The sequence below is a fragment of the Notolepis coatsorum genome (assembly GCF_963971535.1).
Source record: "Notolepis coatsorum genome assembly, chromosome: 11".
In the NCBI taxonomy this organism is placed as follows: Eukaryota; Metazoa; Chordata; class Actinopteri; order Aulopiformes; family Paralepididae; genus Notolepis; species Notolepis coatsorum.
In genome coordinates this window covers 4,210,020-4,227,182 of record NC_140175.1, presented here as the reverse complement: position 1 = coordinate 4,227,182, position 17,163 = coordinate 4,210,020, and the positions used below count along the sequence as shown (strand labels likewise).

The 17,163-nt window shown below is 44.6% G+C and overlaps 1 protein-coding gene across 1 annotated transcript in view; it reads left to right on the top strand.

Annotated features, from left to right (window-relative positions):
• Positions 1 to 4,354: 4,354 nt before the first annotated feature.
• The window catches only part of brap (BRCA1 associated protein), a 30,342-nt gene continuing 17,533 nt past the window's right edge, over positions 4,355 to 17,163 (top strand). The window contains exons 1-6 of the mRNA XM_084324681.1: positions 4,355 to 4,749; positions 5,929 to 6,090; positions 11,870 to 12,143; positions 14,428 to 14,617; positions 15,710 to 15,823; positions 16,145 to 16,293. Of these exons, the coding sequence (XP_084180807.1) occupies positions 4,671 to 4,749; positions 5,929 to 6,090; positions 11,870 to 12,143; positions 14,428 to 14,617; positions 15,710 to 15,823; positions 16,145 to 16,293 (968 nt within the window). The 5' untranslated portion in view covers positions 4,355 to 4,670. The remainder of the gene's footprint in view (positions 4,750 to 5,928; positions 6,091 to 11,869; positions 12,144 to 14,427; positions 14,618 to 15,709; positions 15,824 to 16,144; positions 16,294 to 17,163) is intronic.

Sequence of the window (17,163 nt, the reverse complement as noted above, 5' to 3'; positions counted from 1 at the left end):
TTAAAAAAAACAATAATTATATAAAGTTTGCCAATAGGGATATATCAGTAGTATTGGCAGTGGTAGTAGTCGTAATAGTAATCCAGTATATTTTAAAATTTTCTAAAAAATAAACCAGTTCAACACAGGTAACCACTTTTGCTTCATTTCTTTGATGGCTCAAATGGTTGCTCTAGTCTAGTCTATTTAGTGTTTTGAGCACAAAGTTCATCATAGATCTAGCCTCTTTATTTTGCTCTCAAAGTGCACCAGATTGATGCATTTAACTTTAAAATGTACACCAAAAAAACGGGGGGGCATGCCCCCGGACCCCCCTAGAGGGGCCGAGGTTCACCCACCACAGTCTCACGAAATCCTGTGGGAAACACTGGGTAACAGAGCCTATAGGCAATGGAGTTCAGAGTTCATAGTATGGGGGGGGGGGCGTCATTGTGGTACAGAGTTCAGGGCTGCTCTCGTCTCAGCATGAAGCCTAATGTCAAAACACTTGAGGACCACGTTAACCCCACTCATCTATTTTTATTTTTTTTCTCCGCCTGATTTTTCTATTTTCCTCCCCATCCCAATTTAGTCGCTATGCCAATTCCCCCCCTCCCCTATCTGGTTGTTGTGCGCATGTTCCTCCTACTGGTCGGTACAGGGGAACCCTGAAGTCATCCGCACGCTTCCTCCGACACATGTGGAGACAGCCAGTGGCTCTTTTTTTCACCTGGCAGCAAGGACTCTCATTGGTGAAGCGTAACGCGTGGGAGGTCACGCTGCCTTCACCATTTCCTGCCTTTCGCTGAGCAGGCGCCCAGACCTGACCTGTGGGCGTCGCTGTCCACAACGCCAGATTGCCACCCACGACTTCCCTCCCGCTAACTCAGCCAAGCGAGTTAGTATGACGACCGGCCCAACCCGCAGGGCAATGCTGACTCCGGGAGTCGAGACTGCAGCCTCTTGCATTGGTGACAAGCGCAATCTCCGCTACGCCATACGACCACCCCTACCCCACTGTCATCTCTAAGCAACAATCTTGTTGGTTGTCAACACAAGTGTTTTGAGGTCTCATAATGATGATTGGTTGATTTTATTTGACAATATATTAAAAAAAGAAACATGTGACAAGCACAGTCTGGAATACTGCCAAGGATGGACACAAAACAGCTCAGAGCTTATTTCCATTGTGGTCCTTGTAGGGGGGGGGGGGGGGGGGGGGCGGACGAAGTGTTCAGACATGCATCATACAGACACGTAAAGACACATGACATCACATAGCCATAATAACATAGACACAAAAACATGTAAAAGTGGTGTAACATCATTACTTTAACCTATACCGTTGCACAGGTAAGATGTGACATTACTTTAACCTATACAGTTGCACAGGTAAGATGTGACATTACTTTAACCTATACAGTTGCACAGGTAAGATGTGACATTACTTTAACCTATACAGTTGCACAGGTAAGCCAACACAGCCTGTACACTACAGTGTCAAATATAGTTTGAGAGTAATATGTGTGATGCAGACCAGAGAAAGACGTTTGTCTTGTTTACATCAGGGTCCCCCATTTTCAATTCATAATTCATTGTCCTGCTGAGAGATGTGTGTGGTGTTTGATTAGACAAATAGTCCAATATGGTAACTGTACCTGAGGGGTTACAAAACCCTGACTGTATTAAAGATTGTGATAGATTAAACCACTGCTAGTTATGTACTTTAATTACTGGCCAGACAGTACATCAAATATAGATGGTGAACACCCACAAGAACACGGCATTGACAAAGAAATAGTATTTGAGGGTAATTTATTATTATTAGGCAACGTTAGGTTACAGAATGAGAATTAGGGTCGCGCTTGTATGGCGAAGAATATACGTAAAGTCAGTCAATAGCATGAGTCACTAAGAATAGCAGGAATCCTACGATGGGTCTAAGTTGACACCACCTGTCGTATAGTAGCAACTATATAGGGCAACACTGGTACCGACTGGAGACAATGGGTTCCCTCCGGGGGTGTAAGGCCTGGAGGGTAGAGGAATGTTCGGGTACTCCGTCTGATTCAATGAGGAATAAAGAGACTCCAGGTACAGGAGTCGGTCCTTGTAAATCCCTTGATCAGCAGCAAAGTAATAATTGTAATCCAGATGCTCGACAGCATTGATGACAGCTAGCCAGCCTCCGTCCACGAGGCCGGCCCGAGTTGTAATCCTCACGAGGTTGAATCCCAAACGATAGTGGAAATCAACGATGCTCTTCTCCGGGTACCACGTTCCAAATCAATATAATCCAACCAGTAATGGTTCTGCAATCGCCGACGCCGATTCTCCTGTGTACATGTCCAACGGTTCTCCGCCTAGGACTCCTCGGGTGTGGGCGACGTATTTAGGCCACACACCCTGGTTAAGTACACTAGCTAAAGACACGACGAACCGCTGGGTAATGCTACACACGAAAGAACTGTGGCCGCACGATATACAATAAATGAACGACTATTTACTTCACATTAGATTAAGTCGAACTCAACGTTACTTCATTAAACTCTGACACTTTCTATTCGCACGCGGTTCTCAATGCTCTGTTAGACGCAAGGTTGCTCACTTCACTGCACGTTGACTCGTGGTGAAGGTGGGTAAGGTACTGAACGTGCTCAAATTGAACTAAGCACGGTGTGCGCACCTTGCGCTGTATTTATACTTAAGTGAATATCTAGTCCCAACCTCAGTCCTTGTCTGGTATCACTACGCTGACTCCGGGCATGTTCCGACATGCCTGCACTTGTCTTTGAACTTGCCGTTGGGGGCTTGCGCGCTGGCGCCTGGGGGCGCTGTCCAATAGGAGAGCGAATATTACTCTGGTTTGAACGCAAGTAAAGGGATATTCCGTGTATATATATAAATAATATACAAAGTATATCAAACAATAAAGGTAGATTCTCAGTTTAATCTGGCCCTTCACAACAGTAACTATTTTTTATATTCAGTGTTAAGATTTCCCCAAGGAGATCAATAAAGGAATATCTTATCTTACACTACTGTATACATTTAGACACTGGTGGTAGGACGTTCATCCTAAGTATAATTATTATTATTAATACTACCAAACACAAAAAACACAACTTGTTAAGCCAAATGCGTTGTTTTACATGCAAAGTAAAGTGTTAAAAAACGTAAACATGTACAGTTAGCTAAGGGTTAAACTCACTCATCCTCAAAAGAGTTTACCCACTTTAGACACTAACACACTTTATATTTATTGGCATCATTGCACCTCACCACCACAAGGTGGCACCACAAGCTAAGCTATACCTCACCATTCTACACTGTACTGTATAGTAGCTGACTGTACAGAAGTATTACATACTGTATATATGTATATTGAAAATGTTTGCTTTGTTTACACTTGTTTACGTACTTGACTTTCTATTTTATACTTATTGTAGAGGAGCCAAAGCTATATATTTAGGTTATTGTATTATATGAATGTTTATATGTTTATTTTTTAAAACCTTACATTGAAACGGCATTAGGAATATTGATTGGATTTAGATAAAGTCATTGAACCGTCTTAGGGCCGTCGACTGGGGACGTTTTATGAGTTGTCAGCTCATTTCTGTCATTCATTTCTATGCTACAAACGCGACAGGCGCGCTCCTTTTCCCAGCGCCGCGCCTCGCGTTTTAGCGCTCTCGGCGGCTAGCGTTTTTGGGCGGAGCGCCGCTCATCAAGGTAACTTTTTTCGACTGACCAATCAACATCGAGCAAGTGGCGGAGCCGCGGCAGTTGCGAGACTCAGGAAAACGCTCTGAGCTTTTTTTTTTTGCTTTTCAAATCGGTCCGTCTTGGAAAAAACGTCCCTGGTCGACACAAAGCCTAATTTGTCATAATAGACCATTCTAGAACATTTGTGATGTCACAGTATGATGTCATCATAATCAAACATTCTAGAACATTTGTGATGTCACAGTATGATGTCATCATAATCAAACATTCTAGAAAATGTGTGATGTCACAGTATGAAATGTCATCATAATCAAACATTCTAGATCATTGTGATGTCACAGTATGATGTCATAATAGCACATTCTAGAACATTTGTGATGTCACGGTATGATGTCATAACCAAACATTCTAGAACATTTGTGTATCTATATATATTATACTATTTGACACCATCTTGTTATTTCATCTAGCACACTCTCGGGAGCAAAACAGAAAGAAGCATTTCATGCTAAAGTATTCTGTATTTCAGTATTTGACAACTTTGAAACTTGAACTTGAAACTCAAGGCGATGCCCGCTTTTATTTTGAAAGCCTCGTGCCGGATGTGACGCTGGGTTCCAGCAGAGGAGACACATCATCCAGAGAAACAACACAACTGCTCTCAGCAACACGGGGCTCCAAGTGTCATGTTGTGGTGATAATAACCATTCTATATCGATATCTATGATAATAACGACACTCCAGGGTCGCAGAGGAGAAGAACAACAAGAAGAAGGACGCGTTTGGCTTCGTTGTTAGCCAGTGAGCTAACTGTAATAATAGCATCTCATCTAACGTCGGGTCAGGTTAGCTAACGCTAGCTGGTGTTATGCTAGCTCTCTGAAGTTAGCCCGTCTAGCTGCCAGCCGCTGCCTTTGTTTGTGTTTTTCCCACTAAAGCGGCCACTCCGTCCTCCTGACCACATGAGCGTGTCTCTGGTCGTGATCCGCTTGGAGGTGGCAGACCAGTCGAGTTTACCACAAGGCTTCTTTTATTCTGCTGGTGAGTGGTTCTGTTTGGTGTCCTCCTCCTCCTCCTCCTCCCTAGTCTAGCTAGCTGGTTAACACCCAGCTGTTAGCACCCAGCTGTTAGTACCCAGCTGTTAGCACCCAGTGATGTCAGGTTAACCAGCAGCCAGCTGTTAGCACCCAGCTGTTAACCCAGTGATGTCAGGTTAACCAGCAGCCAGCTGTTAGCACCCAGTGATGTCAGGTTAACCAGCAGCCAGCTGTTAGCACCCAGCTGTTGGCACCCAGCTGTTAGCACCCAGCTGTTAGCCAGAACTGTTAACCCAGTGATGTCAGGTTAACCAGTGCACACAGCACCCAGCTGTTAGCCAGGACGCGTCTATTCTTTCCCCACTACATTTCCAGTTCCGCGTTCTGCGATCTGATTGGCCACTGACATTTCTGGTCATGTGACATGTGCGCCCAATCGCGTGACGCGCCCATTTCCACCTCGAACAGCAGCAAACTACCTAACGCCTAGTTTATCACTGGTTAAGCTTAGGCGACTCTTTCGAAGTTGGTTAAGGTTAGAGTTTGGAATCAGGGCTGGCGTTCTATCGCCCTGCTCTAAGACAAACTCTAACCTTAACCAACTTCGAAAGAGTGCCTAAGCTTAACCGGTGGCAGAACTTGCCGTCACACGATTGGCGCGACCAGAAACGTCAGTGGCCAATCAGAGCGCAGAACGCGAACGCGGAACTGGAAATCCGTTGGTAAAAGTATTCAGGCAGCCAGGAGTGTTAACCCAGTGATGTCAGGTTAACCCGCACCCAGCTGTTAGCCAGGACTGTTAACCCAGTGATGTCAGGTTAACCAGCACCCAGCTGTTAGCCAGGACTGTTAACCCAGTGATGGCAGGTTAACCAGTGCACAGCAGCCTCTGTAACGTTACAGACAAACCCTTCTGACACAGTGACTCAGCAGTAGCAACAGCAACAACAACAACACCTTGTTTATGGATAAAGCCAAGTCAATTGTCAATTAAGATAAAAACCTTTTTGTTTATTGGACAAGTAGGACAACTAGAACATGATGCATTGTGTTGTGGCTGAAATGGTCTGTGTGAGTGACAGAGAGAGAGGGAGGGAGGGGCGGGGGGGGCATCTGAACAGTTGTTGGTTTAGTTTGTTCATACAGAAAGCCTCTCTGATTGTGTTGCGCGCCCCGCCCGCAGTGGACGGCATGTCGGAGGAGGTCCTGCTGGAGAACGCCCTGGGCTCCGCCAAGCTCACCCTGAGCGGGAAGACTGAGCCGGAGAGGGCGGCGGTCCTCCACACGCACATCGGGAGCCGGGCCATGGGGGACATGGTCATCGAGACCTTTGAGCCCAACCCAGGTAGGAACTGTTCACTTCTAATCTCCATGTTGATATGTACAGGTATAGATATAGTATCTACAGGTATGTACAGGTATGTACAGATATAGATATAGTATCTACAGATATGTACAGATATAGTATCTACAGGTATGTACAGATATAGATATAGTATCTACAGGTATGTACAGATATAGATATAGTATCTACAGATATGTACAGGTATAGATATAGTATCTACAGGTATGTACAGATATAGTATCTACAGGTATGTACAGGTATAGATATAGTATCTACAGGTATGTACAGGTATAGATATAGTATCTACAGGTATGTACAGGTATAGATATAGTATCTACAGATATGTACAGGTATAGATATAGTATCTACAGATATGTACAGGTATAGATATAGTATCTACAGGTATGTACAGATATAGATATAGTATCTACAGGTATGTACAGATATAGATATAGTATCTACAGGTATGTACAGATATAGTATCTACAGGTATGTACAGATATAGTATCTACAGGTATGTACAGATACAGATATAGTATCTACAGGTATGTACAGATACAGATATAGTATCTACAGGTATGTACAGGTATAGATATAGTATCTACAGGTATGTACAGATATAGATATAGTATGTATAGATATAGTATCTACAGATATGTACAGATACAGATATACAGTAGTATCTGCAGATTATGTACATTACAGTCAGATATAGTATCTACAGATATGTACAGATATAGTATCTACACTTATGTACATTACAGATATAGTATCTACAGATATGTACTGATACTAGGGGGGTGTAACGGTACACAAAAACCACCGTACGGTACGTACCTCGGTTTTGAAGTCACGGTTCGGTACGGGTTTTCGGTACAGTGGGGGACAGTTTGGCTTTCCATGTTCCACTCAGGGGTGATGTAGTGTGCAGTAACTAATTGTACTTGTAGGGCTGTCAACGAATATTCTATATTGTACTGAAACGGTTCGGTACGGAGACGTGTACCTTTACACCCCTAACAGATACAGATATAGTATCTACAGATTATGTACATCTACAGATATAGTATCTAGTATCTACAGATGTGTAACAAGGCCTACAAAGGTTTTTTTTCACCAAAAAGAAAACTATGCTGATTTATTTGTCATGCACCAATTCATTTGGTTTGCAATATATTCAGTTAATCAGTATGAATTTCTCCTGATTTGATGTCTTCAGAGGAATTTAATCTGTGTGTTTTGTTAATTACAGGTCAGGATAATGTGTAAAATAAGTTGGTTTGGTATTTTTAAGTGAAGTGAAGTTGGTTTTATGGTTGTTTTGAAGTCGATTAGAAGTTGAACTAGTTTGTACTGACTGCATGGCGAGTTTGGCGACCTTGTTTCTCAGATAAAAATCTATTGTGTATTTTTCTCCCTCTTCACTTCCTGTTGGCAGTGCGTTGCCGTATCGTGTCCAAAAGGGTTCCCAGCGTGTCGCCACTCAGGCCAGTGGATAGGGCTGGTTAGGCATCGCTACCAGATATCAGTCTTTCTAGGCAAAGTAACTACACTGACTGAAGCTGTGGACAAAATATAGTTCGGTAGGGATGGGAAAATATATCAAAATATAGTTCGGTAGGGACGGGAAAATATATCAAAATATAGTTTGGTAGGGCGACTGGGTGGCGCAGCGGACTAAGCGCTCGTCACCAACGTGAGAGACACTGGTATCGAATCCGGCTGTCGGCGTTGCCTCCGGCTTGGCCGGCCGTCATACTGGCTCAATTGGCAGAGTCAGTGGGAGGGAAGCCGGTGGGTGGTAATCTGGTCGTTGTAAACAGCGACTCCTACAGGTCGGTCAGGGTGCCTGCACAGCGAGGAAGGGAGATGGTGAGGGTAGTGTGAGCCTCCCACACGTTACACCTCACCAATGAGAGTCCGCGCTGGCAGGTGAAAAGATGTGGCTGGCTGACTCTGCATGTATCGGAGGGGACATGTGATAGTATCTATCAACCCTCCCTAGACCGACCAGTGGGGGGCACATGCGAGCAACGACCAGGAAGGGGAGGGGGGAATTGGCATGACTAAATTGGGATGGGAGAAAAAACACAGAAAAACAGGAGGAGAAAAAGTGGATAAAAAAATATATAGTTCGGTAGGGATGTGAAAATATATCAAAATATAGTTCGGTCGGGATGGGAAAATATATCAAAATATAGTTCGGTAGGGATGGGGAAATATATCAATATAGTTCGGTAGGGATGGGAAAATATATCAAAATATAGTTTGGTAGGGATGGGAAAATATATAAAAATATAGTTCGGTAGGGATGGGAAAATATATCAAAATGTAGTTTGGTAGGGATGGGAAAATATATCAAAATGTAGTTCGGTAGGGATGGGAAAATATATCAAAATGTAGTTCGGTAGGGATGGGAAAATATATCAATATATTCTTCTTTTTTTTTTTAATCAATTTCTCCCCATTTTCTATTTTTCTCCCTTCCCCAATTTCGTATCGTCCAATTCTCCCCTCCCCTGTCTCGAACGCTGTTAGGCCATGCCTCCCACAAGCCGGCTGCAATGTGGACGAAGCCTTGCATCACGTGTCCCCTCCGGTACTCGAGGAGGCAGCCGTTGCATCTTTTCACCTGCACAGCGCGATCTCTCAGCGGCGGGGGTCTGCGTGGGAGGGACACGCCGCCCCCGTCGCTTCCTGATTCTACTGCGCAGGCGCACCAACCGACCTGTAGGAGTCGCTGTCCACAACGTCCGATCCCCACCCACCAGCTTCCCACCCCCTAACACTGCCAATTGTATTAGTATGAACGACCAACCAAGCTGGTAGCAACGCCGAGAGCTGGGCTCGAACCCAGCATATCCTGCGTTAGTGGCGAGCGCCTTGCCTACTGCGCCACCTAGCCGCCCTTATCAAAAACACTTTCATAAGCTCTCTTGTCACCCAGTGATTACACCGTGTGTACAGCAGAGGATACAGTCATCATCTTATATGGAATGAATTTGCTTGATGTAACGTTATGTCAGCTTCTTTGAAAATCGATCGTATCATGTATCAAATTGCGAACCCCATAATACATCATATCATATGGTATTGAATTGTATTGAGGTGGTAACCACATCGTCCCATCCCTAGAGTTCAGATATATGGGTGCGGCTGGGTAGTGTAGAGCAGTGGTTCTCAACTGGTCGAGCCTCGGGACCCAACATTTTCCTTAGTCATTAAGTCGCGACCCAAATTTCTTAACCACTATGATTTTCTATTTTTTTTTGCAGTAATACACAATCTTTCATGCATTGTTAAAAACATGAAAAGTGCAACTAGGGCTAAAAACCCAATGAAATAAAATAATAATAAATAATATATGCTTCTTAGCAGATTTATTAGCTTAACATAACAGACCTAAGTTTGGGGGAACTAATGGGATAACTGGGGTTGCAACAAAAGTGCAACTAAGGGCTAAAAACACAATGAAATAAAATAATAATAAATAATATATCCTTCTTAGCAGTCTGGGGTGATGGTAGACAAAGCAACTCTGAGGTCATGCTCAATGTCCAATCTGTTCCTCTGCTTTGTCTTAAGCCACTTCCACAAAGATAGGTAGCAAAAAAAATTATATAAAAAAAAAAAAACATTTATTTTATTTATTTTTTTACACACACATCCGCGACCCACCCGCGACCCACTTTTGGGTCGCGACCCACCAGTTGAGAAACACTGGTGTAGAGGTCTAAGCACTCCTACCACCACAGAGACCCGGGTACCTCAGACCTGGTCAGATGTCTCTACGAACACAACTGGCTGTGATCACTGGTAGGAAGCTGGTGGGGTATGACTGAGTCCTACTACTACTACTACTGCCTGTTCAGCAGGGAGGGGATCTGGGGGAGATCTGTGAACCTCCGCACGTGAAACGTTCTCCCAGTGAAACTCCTCGCTGTCAGGTGAAAAGAAGCGGCTGGCGACTCCACATGTATCGGAGGAGGTAGTCTACACCCTCCCCAGACCAACAGAGGAGACATGTGGTAGTCTACACCCTCCCCAGACCAACAGAGGAGACATGTGGTAGTCTACACCCTACCCAGACCAACAGAGGAGACATGTGGTAGTCTACACCCTCCCCAGACCGACAGAGGAGACATGTGGTAGTCTACACCCTCCCCAGACCAACAGAGGAGACATGTGGTAGTCTACACCCTCCCCAGACCAACAGAGGAGACATGTGGTAGTCTACACCCTCCCCAGACCAACAGAGAAGACATGTGGTAGTCTACACCCTACCCAGACCAACAGAGGAGACATGTGGTAGTCTACACCCTCCCCAGACCAACAGAGGAGACATGTGGTAGTCTACACCCTCCCCAGACCAACAGAGGAGACATGTGGTAGTCTACACCCTACCCAGACCAACAGAGGAGACATGTGGTAGTCTACACCCTCCCCAGACTGACAGAGGAGGCATGTGGTAGTCTACACCCTCCCCAGACCAACAGAGAAGACATGTGGTAGTCTACACCCTACCCAGACCAACAGAGAAGACATGTGGTAGTCTACACCCTACCCAGACCAACAGAGGAGACATGTGGTAGTCTACACCCTCCCCAGACCAACAGAGGAGACATGTGGTAGTCTACACCCTCCCCAGACTGACAGAGGAGGCATGTGGTAGTCTACACCCTCCCCAGACCAACAGAGAAGACATGTGGTAGTCTACACCCTCCCCAGACCGACAGAGGAGACATGTGGTAGTCTACACCCTACCCAGACCGACAGAGGAGACATGTGGTAGTCTACACCCTCCCCAGACCAACAGAGGAGACATGTGGTAGTCTACACCCTCCCCAGACTGACAGAGGAGGCATGTGGTAGTCTACACCCTCCCCAGACCAACAGAGAAGACATGTGGTAGTCTACACCCTCCCCAGACCGACAGAGGAGACATGTGGTAGTCTACACCCTACCCAGACCGACAGAGGAGACATGTGGTAGTCTACACCCTCCCAGTCTACTAACCCTAATCCTCAATCTCAAACTAGTTCTTTACTGAAACCTGCTACATCGGGCTGGGTGATATGGCCTAAAAATAAAATCTCAGATTGTTTCACACCACATCCGATTTACGTTTTTTTTTTTTTTTTTTACTTTGACCAGTCAGCTGGTTCTTTTCGCGTTTATCGCTTTTTCTGGTCAAGTATGACCGACAGAAACAGGTTGAATGGGGGTATAGATGGGGGGAAAGACACTCTGAGAAAATACGGCTCCGGGAGTCGAACTCGCTACCCCAGATCCGTGACGCGCACGGTTGTCCCCGACGCCGAAATAGCGTTCGAGGTACGTGGTGAGCTACTGGAGCTCCCCCCGATTTACGTTTTTAATAGATTTTTTTTCTCTTAAAACTAGAAACGCCAAGGAAATCATTCAAATAAGCTTTGTTTTTATTTGACACAAATGATCAAACCAAGATGAATTTCCCAATAATATATGAATATATATATATATATATGTAAAAGGTTACTCTTGATCAAACGGAGATGAATGTCCCAATAATAGCGCAATAACTTGCTTTTTCACCAAACTTCACTTAAAACAAATAAAAGGTGCCTCTTGATCATCAAACAAGAATGAATTTCCCTATTGGGATTAATAAAGTGCAAATCTAACTTTCACCAAACATCACTTTTTTGTTTTGAAAATCGTCCTAAATCATTCATTCGAATTAACCGCCCAGCCCTACTACATGTATGAAAGCACTGAACTTCCCGCATGTTGACCGTAGATAAAGACGGGGCCGAGGAGACGGGCAGCTCGGCGGAGGAGAGCGGCGACGCGACCGAAGCGGACAGTAAGGAGGACAGTAAGGAGGACAGTAAGGAGGACACCGAGGACCCGGGGGACCCGGGGGACCCGGGGGACACGGGCACAGAGACCGGCACAGAGACCGGCACGGCACCAGACTCTCCCTCCAAGCAGCTCCCGGACCAGATCGCCTTCTTCAGCGGGAACCCCTCGGTGGAGATAGTGCACGGCATCATGCACCTCTACAAGACCAAGTGAGTCCCTCCAAAGATAAATGTATATTTGTACCGTGCGAGCATGTGCAAACGGGAACGGGACACACATCTGTGCAATAGCACACACCACCAAAGTCACTGGCCCACTGTGTGCGTGTGTGTGTATCTGCGTGTGCAAACGGGAATGGGACACAGACATTTGAACTATTAATTAAGTGATTAATGCCTACTGTGGCAAGTTGTAGCCAACAACTAGGCCTAATAAGAAAGGCAGTGACATTGAACAAAAATGAGACACTGGCCATTACCACCAGGGCCATCAGTAGAGGGCGGAGCTAGTGTTGCTCTTCTAGAAAAATAATCCTTTCAGGGTTGCCTATTAACACTTTAGTTGCCAAAGGACGAGTTTAGGCGTCCTTCCCCGCCATGCTCAAGTTGCCGAAGATGCCGTAACTCGTCTTTGATATCAATATTTAAAAAATCTGTGATCGGAATCATATTTTCCATCCGCAGCCTTCACACACAGTTCAGAGCTCCTCTCAATCCTCTAGCGGTTCAAGAGCGCCATCTGGTGGCCGATCGGCAGAAGCGCCAAACAGGAAGTGATGTGGCTGAAGTGCTGATCACCCATATTACTTCCGGCCACCCTCTATAGCTCCCGCGACTCCATCTCGACACAATACATAGCGATCCGTTGCCAATAACTCGATAAACAACATGATTTGGACGTATATACCATTATACAACCTGGAAATGGACCGGGTATTTTTACATCCCATAATGGAAAACTGTCTACCCCACGCTGATCGCCCAACGGCCCGCGGAGACTGGGGTGAGTTTTAGCGTGTAATATTTCCGTGTTCGATACTAACTGATCTGATGAACATATGTCCCACATTAGATGAATCATCTAACGCTGCCCACGGAATTATAAACGCCCCCTCGCCCATCCGGTCAACATCAGATAACGTGTAGTAACTTCCAGAAGTACTTCCAGTTGGAATTTTTTATATTGCGCTGATTGCTATCAAACTGTATTTCATCATCAATATAATGCATTTGGGGCTATAAATCACGTTCTGGAGAAAGCTGCAGAAAGAGATGAAAACATACTTATACTTTAGATCATATTTTAGTATGAATATGTGAATGAAAAAGTTTAACGTTGCTACACCCTGAACAATATATATATGACCTTGAATGGGCCCTAATAATGGCAATCTAGCAATAGTTTTTAAAAAGTTATAGCCCTGCAAAGAAGGGGAACTTCTCCATGTTAAATAGAGCTGGCAACGGGTGGTATATCATGAATTTAGCCTTAGGCAATCAAAGTGTTAAAATACTGTACACCTCCAGTACAGAAACATTGTTTATGAGTTTGCGTGTCAGGTAGACGGACCATTGATTGACAGTCGCGTCTGCCAATTACGCCACACCGCTTGCACTCCGGCCGTCCGGCGCTGCAGCTGGACCTATTGCCCACCTCTGCTGTTCATAACGCTAGCCAAGTTAGCTGTACACACAGATACACAGTGGGCCAGTTACTTTGGTGTAGGGGTGTAACAATGCATCGCAATGCATCGATCCTAAGGGGAAAATTCAACTGCATCGATTTGAAAATGTTAGAATCGATTATCGCAATTTTAATGTGTACACAGTGTTGCTATTCTCATGTCAGTTACAGCCAACACACCGACATACGCTACTGCATCAACGTTATGATTAACAAAGCAAGGCATTAGTTTTGTTGCATTAACGTTATATTAGTATTGCTATCGATACATCTAGGTGTTCTCAAATCTATTGCTATTGGTAAGACTAGAATATTACATTAACTTAATGTTACTTGTGTCTCAGAAAACGCTCGCATATCGCAATGGCGGCCTCTCGGGAAGTAAAAGAGAAAATGAGAGCTTCCGATTGGTCATTTCCTTTATTTTTCTTCTTGAAACCAGTCACGTCACTCTACTGTGATTGGACCGTTGGCTTGAGTGCAATGTTGAACTTGTAGTTTTTTTTAACGATTATAGCGGAGAAAAAATCTTGAGTGCGAGTAATTGATTTTTCCGTTTCGCACACACATATTTCTAGGGGCGAGCAATATGGTCGCACTGTAGAGCCCTGTAGAAATGTCCCTGTATCTGGGCAGGTGGCTGGTGTTAAAGCCCCGACCACATCCTAGATCGAGGCGTTTATCCTCCCATCATGGAATGCTACGGTATATCGTCTCTATATAGAATAGAAACCTACCCATCGCAGCAGCCTGTGAACGACAGACTTGGTCACCATGACGACACTTCCCTCCCTGTTTGCCCGGTTGCAGCAACATGACGTCGCTGACGGAGGACGTGCGGCGCAGCGCCATGCTCTGCATCCTCACCGTGCCCGCCACCATGACCAGCCACGACCTCATGAGGTTCGTGGCGCCCTTCAACGACGTCATGGAGCACATGAAGATCATCCGCGACTCCACGCCCAACCAGTACATGGTGCTGATCAAGTTCCGCGCGCAGGTGAGCTCTCGTTTTACAATTGGTTGATTGAAAACTTTATTAACAGATTGCGCAGAATGGGGTACAACATACAGTACGGCTCAATACACACAATTGTTAATAAGGGGATGCAGACCAGAGAAAGACTTTCGTCTCGTTTACATCAGGGTCCCCCATTTTCAATTAATCATAACATTTATGACATACAGATAGACAGTACTGTTACATCCAGACATTTATTACATACAAGATATACAAATATACAGTACAGTAAAATATATACATTCGAGGGGGAAGAAACTGTACATTGGAGGGGGTTGGACATTTACGGGGGCCAGTTTCGAATTGCAGCCTCCCGTAGGTGCTCTTTGAGGGCGGTTTTGAAGGAGGGTAGGGATTCACATTATTTTACGGCTGTGGGCGGGGCGTTCCACATTGATGTGGCGTAATTCTCTCATCCGAGACTCCACCCCCAACCAGTAGATGGTGCTGCTGATCAAGTTCAGCGCTCAGGTGAGCTCGTCTGATTCACGCTCTGCCGTTTGTTTCCGCCTCTCCCTGGACTACAGTGGCAATTATCTTAGCTCGTCTGTGTTCTTATTTAAATTTTTATTTACTTAGTTGTACTTATTTTTATTGCACATACCGCAGACGGTTGTATATAAATACCTGCTTCTTTATTCTGTAAATTGTTGCTTGTTTATTCCTCTGTGCTGTGGAGCAAACGGGGAGTAAGAATCCCATTGTACTCGCAAATAATGGCAAATAAATATAATATAATATAATATAAAAATAAATAATCTGAAGCAGACAGTGGCTCGTAGAGCGGTCGTCTGGTAATCTGAAGGTTCCCGGTTCGATTCCCGCTCCTCCCAGACGACGGCGTGTCGATATGTCCTTGAGAGAGACACTTAACCCCCTAACTGCTCCCTCGATGAGCAGGTCGGCACCTTGCACGGTCGCCTCCGCCGTCGGTGTGTGAACGTGTGAGTGGGTGTGTGAGTGAACGGGTAAAAATGTGAGGAACAAACTGTAAAGAGCTTTGGATAAAAGCTGTTATACCGTTTACATCCCTAAGTCTCTGTCCTCCTCTTCCTCCATCCGGACGGACAGGCGGACGCGGACAGTTTCTACACGGCGTGTAACGGTCGCCAGTTCAACTCCATCGAGGACGCCGTGTGCCAGCTGGTCTACGTGGAGCGAGCCGAGGTCATAAAGTCTGGCGCGGTACGTCTGCTCCTCCTTCCTCCTTCATGCACGTGTCCTAATAAACTAACCTCCACTGTAGCACTCAACACTTTGATGAACATTGTTACTCAGCTGATAGAGTTGTGCCCTTCCTTCCTGATGACTTGTCGTACAGAACCTGTAAGTCGCTTTGGATAAAAGCGTTTCAGCTAAATGACTAAATGTAAATGTATAGTATTTATCCATTATGTTTTGTAATCTCTCTCCTTTGCTTCCTCCCTGCTCCTCCTCTCCTCCTCCCTCCTCTCCCCCCCCTGCCCTCCTCCCCCCCCCCCCCCCCCCCCCTGCCCCCCCTCTCAGGGAGCCAGTCTTCCTGTGATGGAGCTGACGGAGCTCCCTAAGTGCACCGTGTGTCTGGAGAGGATGGACGAGTCGGTGAACGGAGTCCTGACCACCCTGTGTAACCACAGCTTCCACAGCCAGTGTCTGCAGCGCTGGGACGACGCCTCGTGAGTTAGAGAGCACACACACACACACATGCTGGGACGACGCCTCGTGAGTTAGAGAGCACACACACACCTGCTGGGACGACACCTCGTGAGTTAGAGAGCACACACACACACGCACACATGCACGCGCACGCATTGAATTATATACAACGGACACTATTGAATTATATAAAACAACAGACAGAAAACGCTTTAATTATATAAAACAGACTGAAAACACTATTTAATTATATAAAACAGACAGAAAACACCATTGAATTATATAAAACAGACAGACACTATTGAATTATATAAAACAGACAGAAAACACGATTGAATTATATAAAACGGACACAATACACTATTGAATTATATAAAACAACAGACACAATACACTATTGAATTATATAAAACGGACACAATACACTATTGAATTATATAAAACGGACAGAATACACTATTGAATTATATAAAACAGACAGAATACACTATTGAATTATATAAAACGGACACAATACACTATTGAATTATATAAAACGGACAGAATACACTATTGAATTATATAAAACAGACAGAATACACTATTGAATTATATAAAACAGACACAATACACTTGAATTATATAAAACAGACACAATACACTATTGAATTATATAATCATGATTACCTGACTTGTTTATTTTTAAACATAGTTTTCCTATCATCTTCTTTTTTTTATTAAGATAAGATAAGATATTCCTTTATTGATCTCTTGGGGAAATTCAGCATGGGGGAGGGAAGGTACAGGTATGGGCAGGGTAATAGTAGAAAGACATAAATATGGGCAATCATATATATGTATATATATATATATATATTATATGTCTGTTTAAAAAATAATAAAAAAATAAA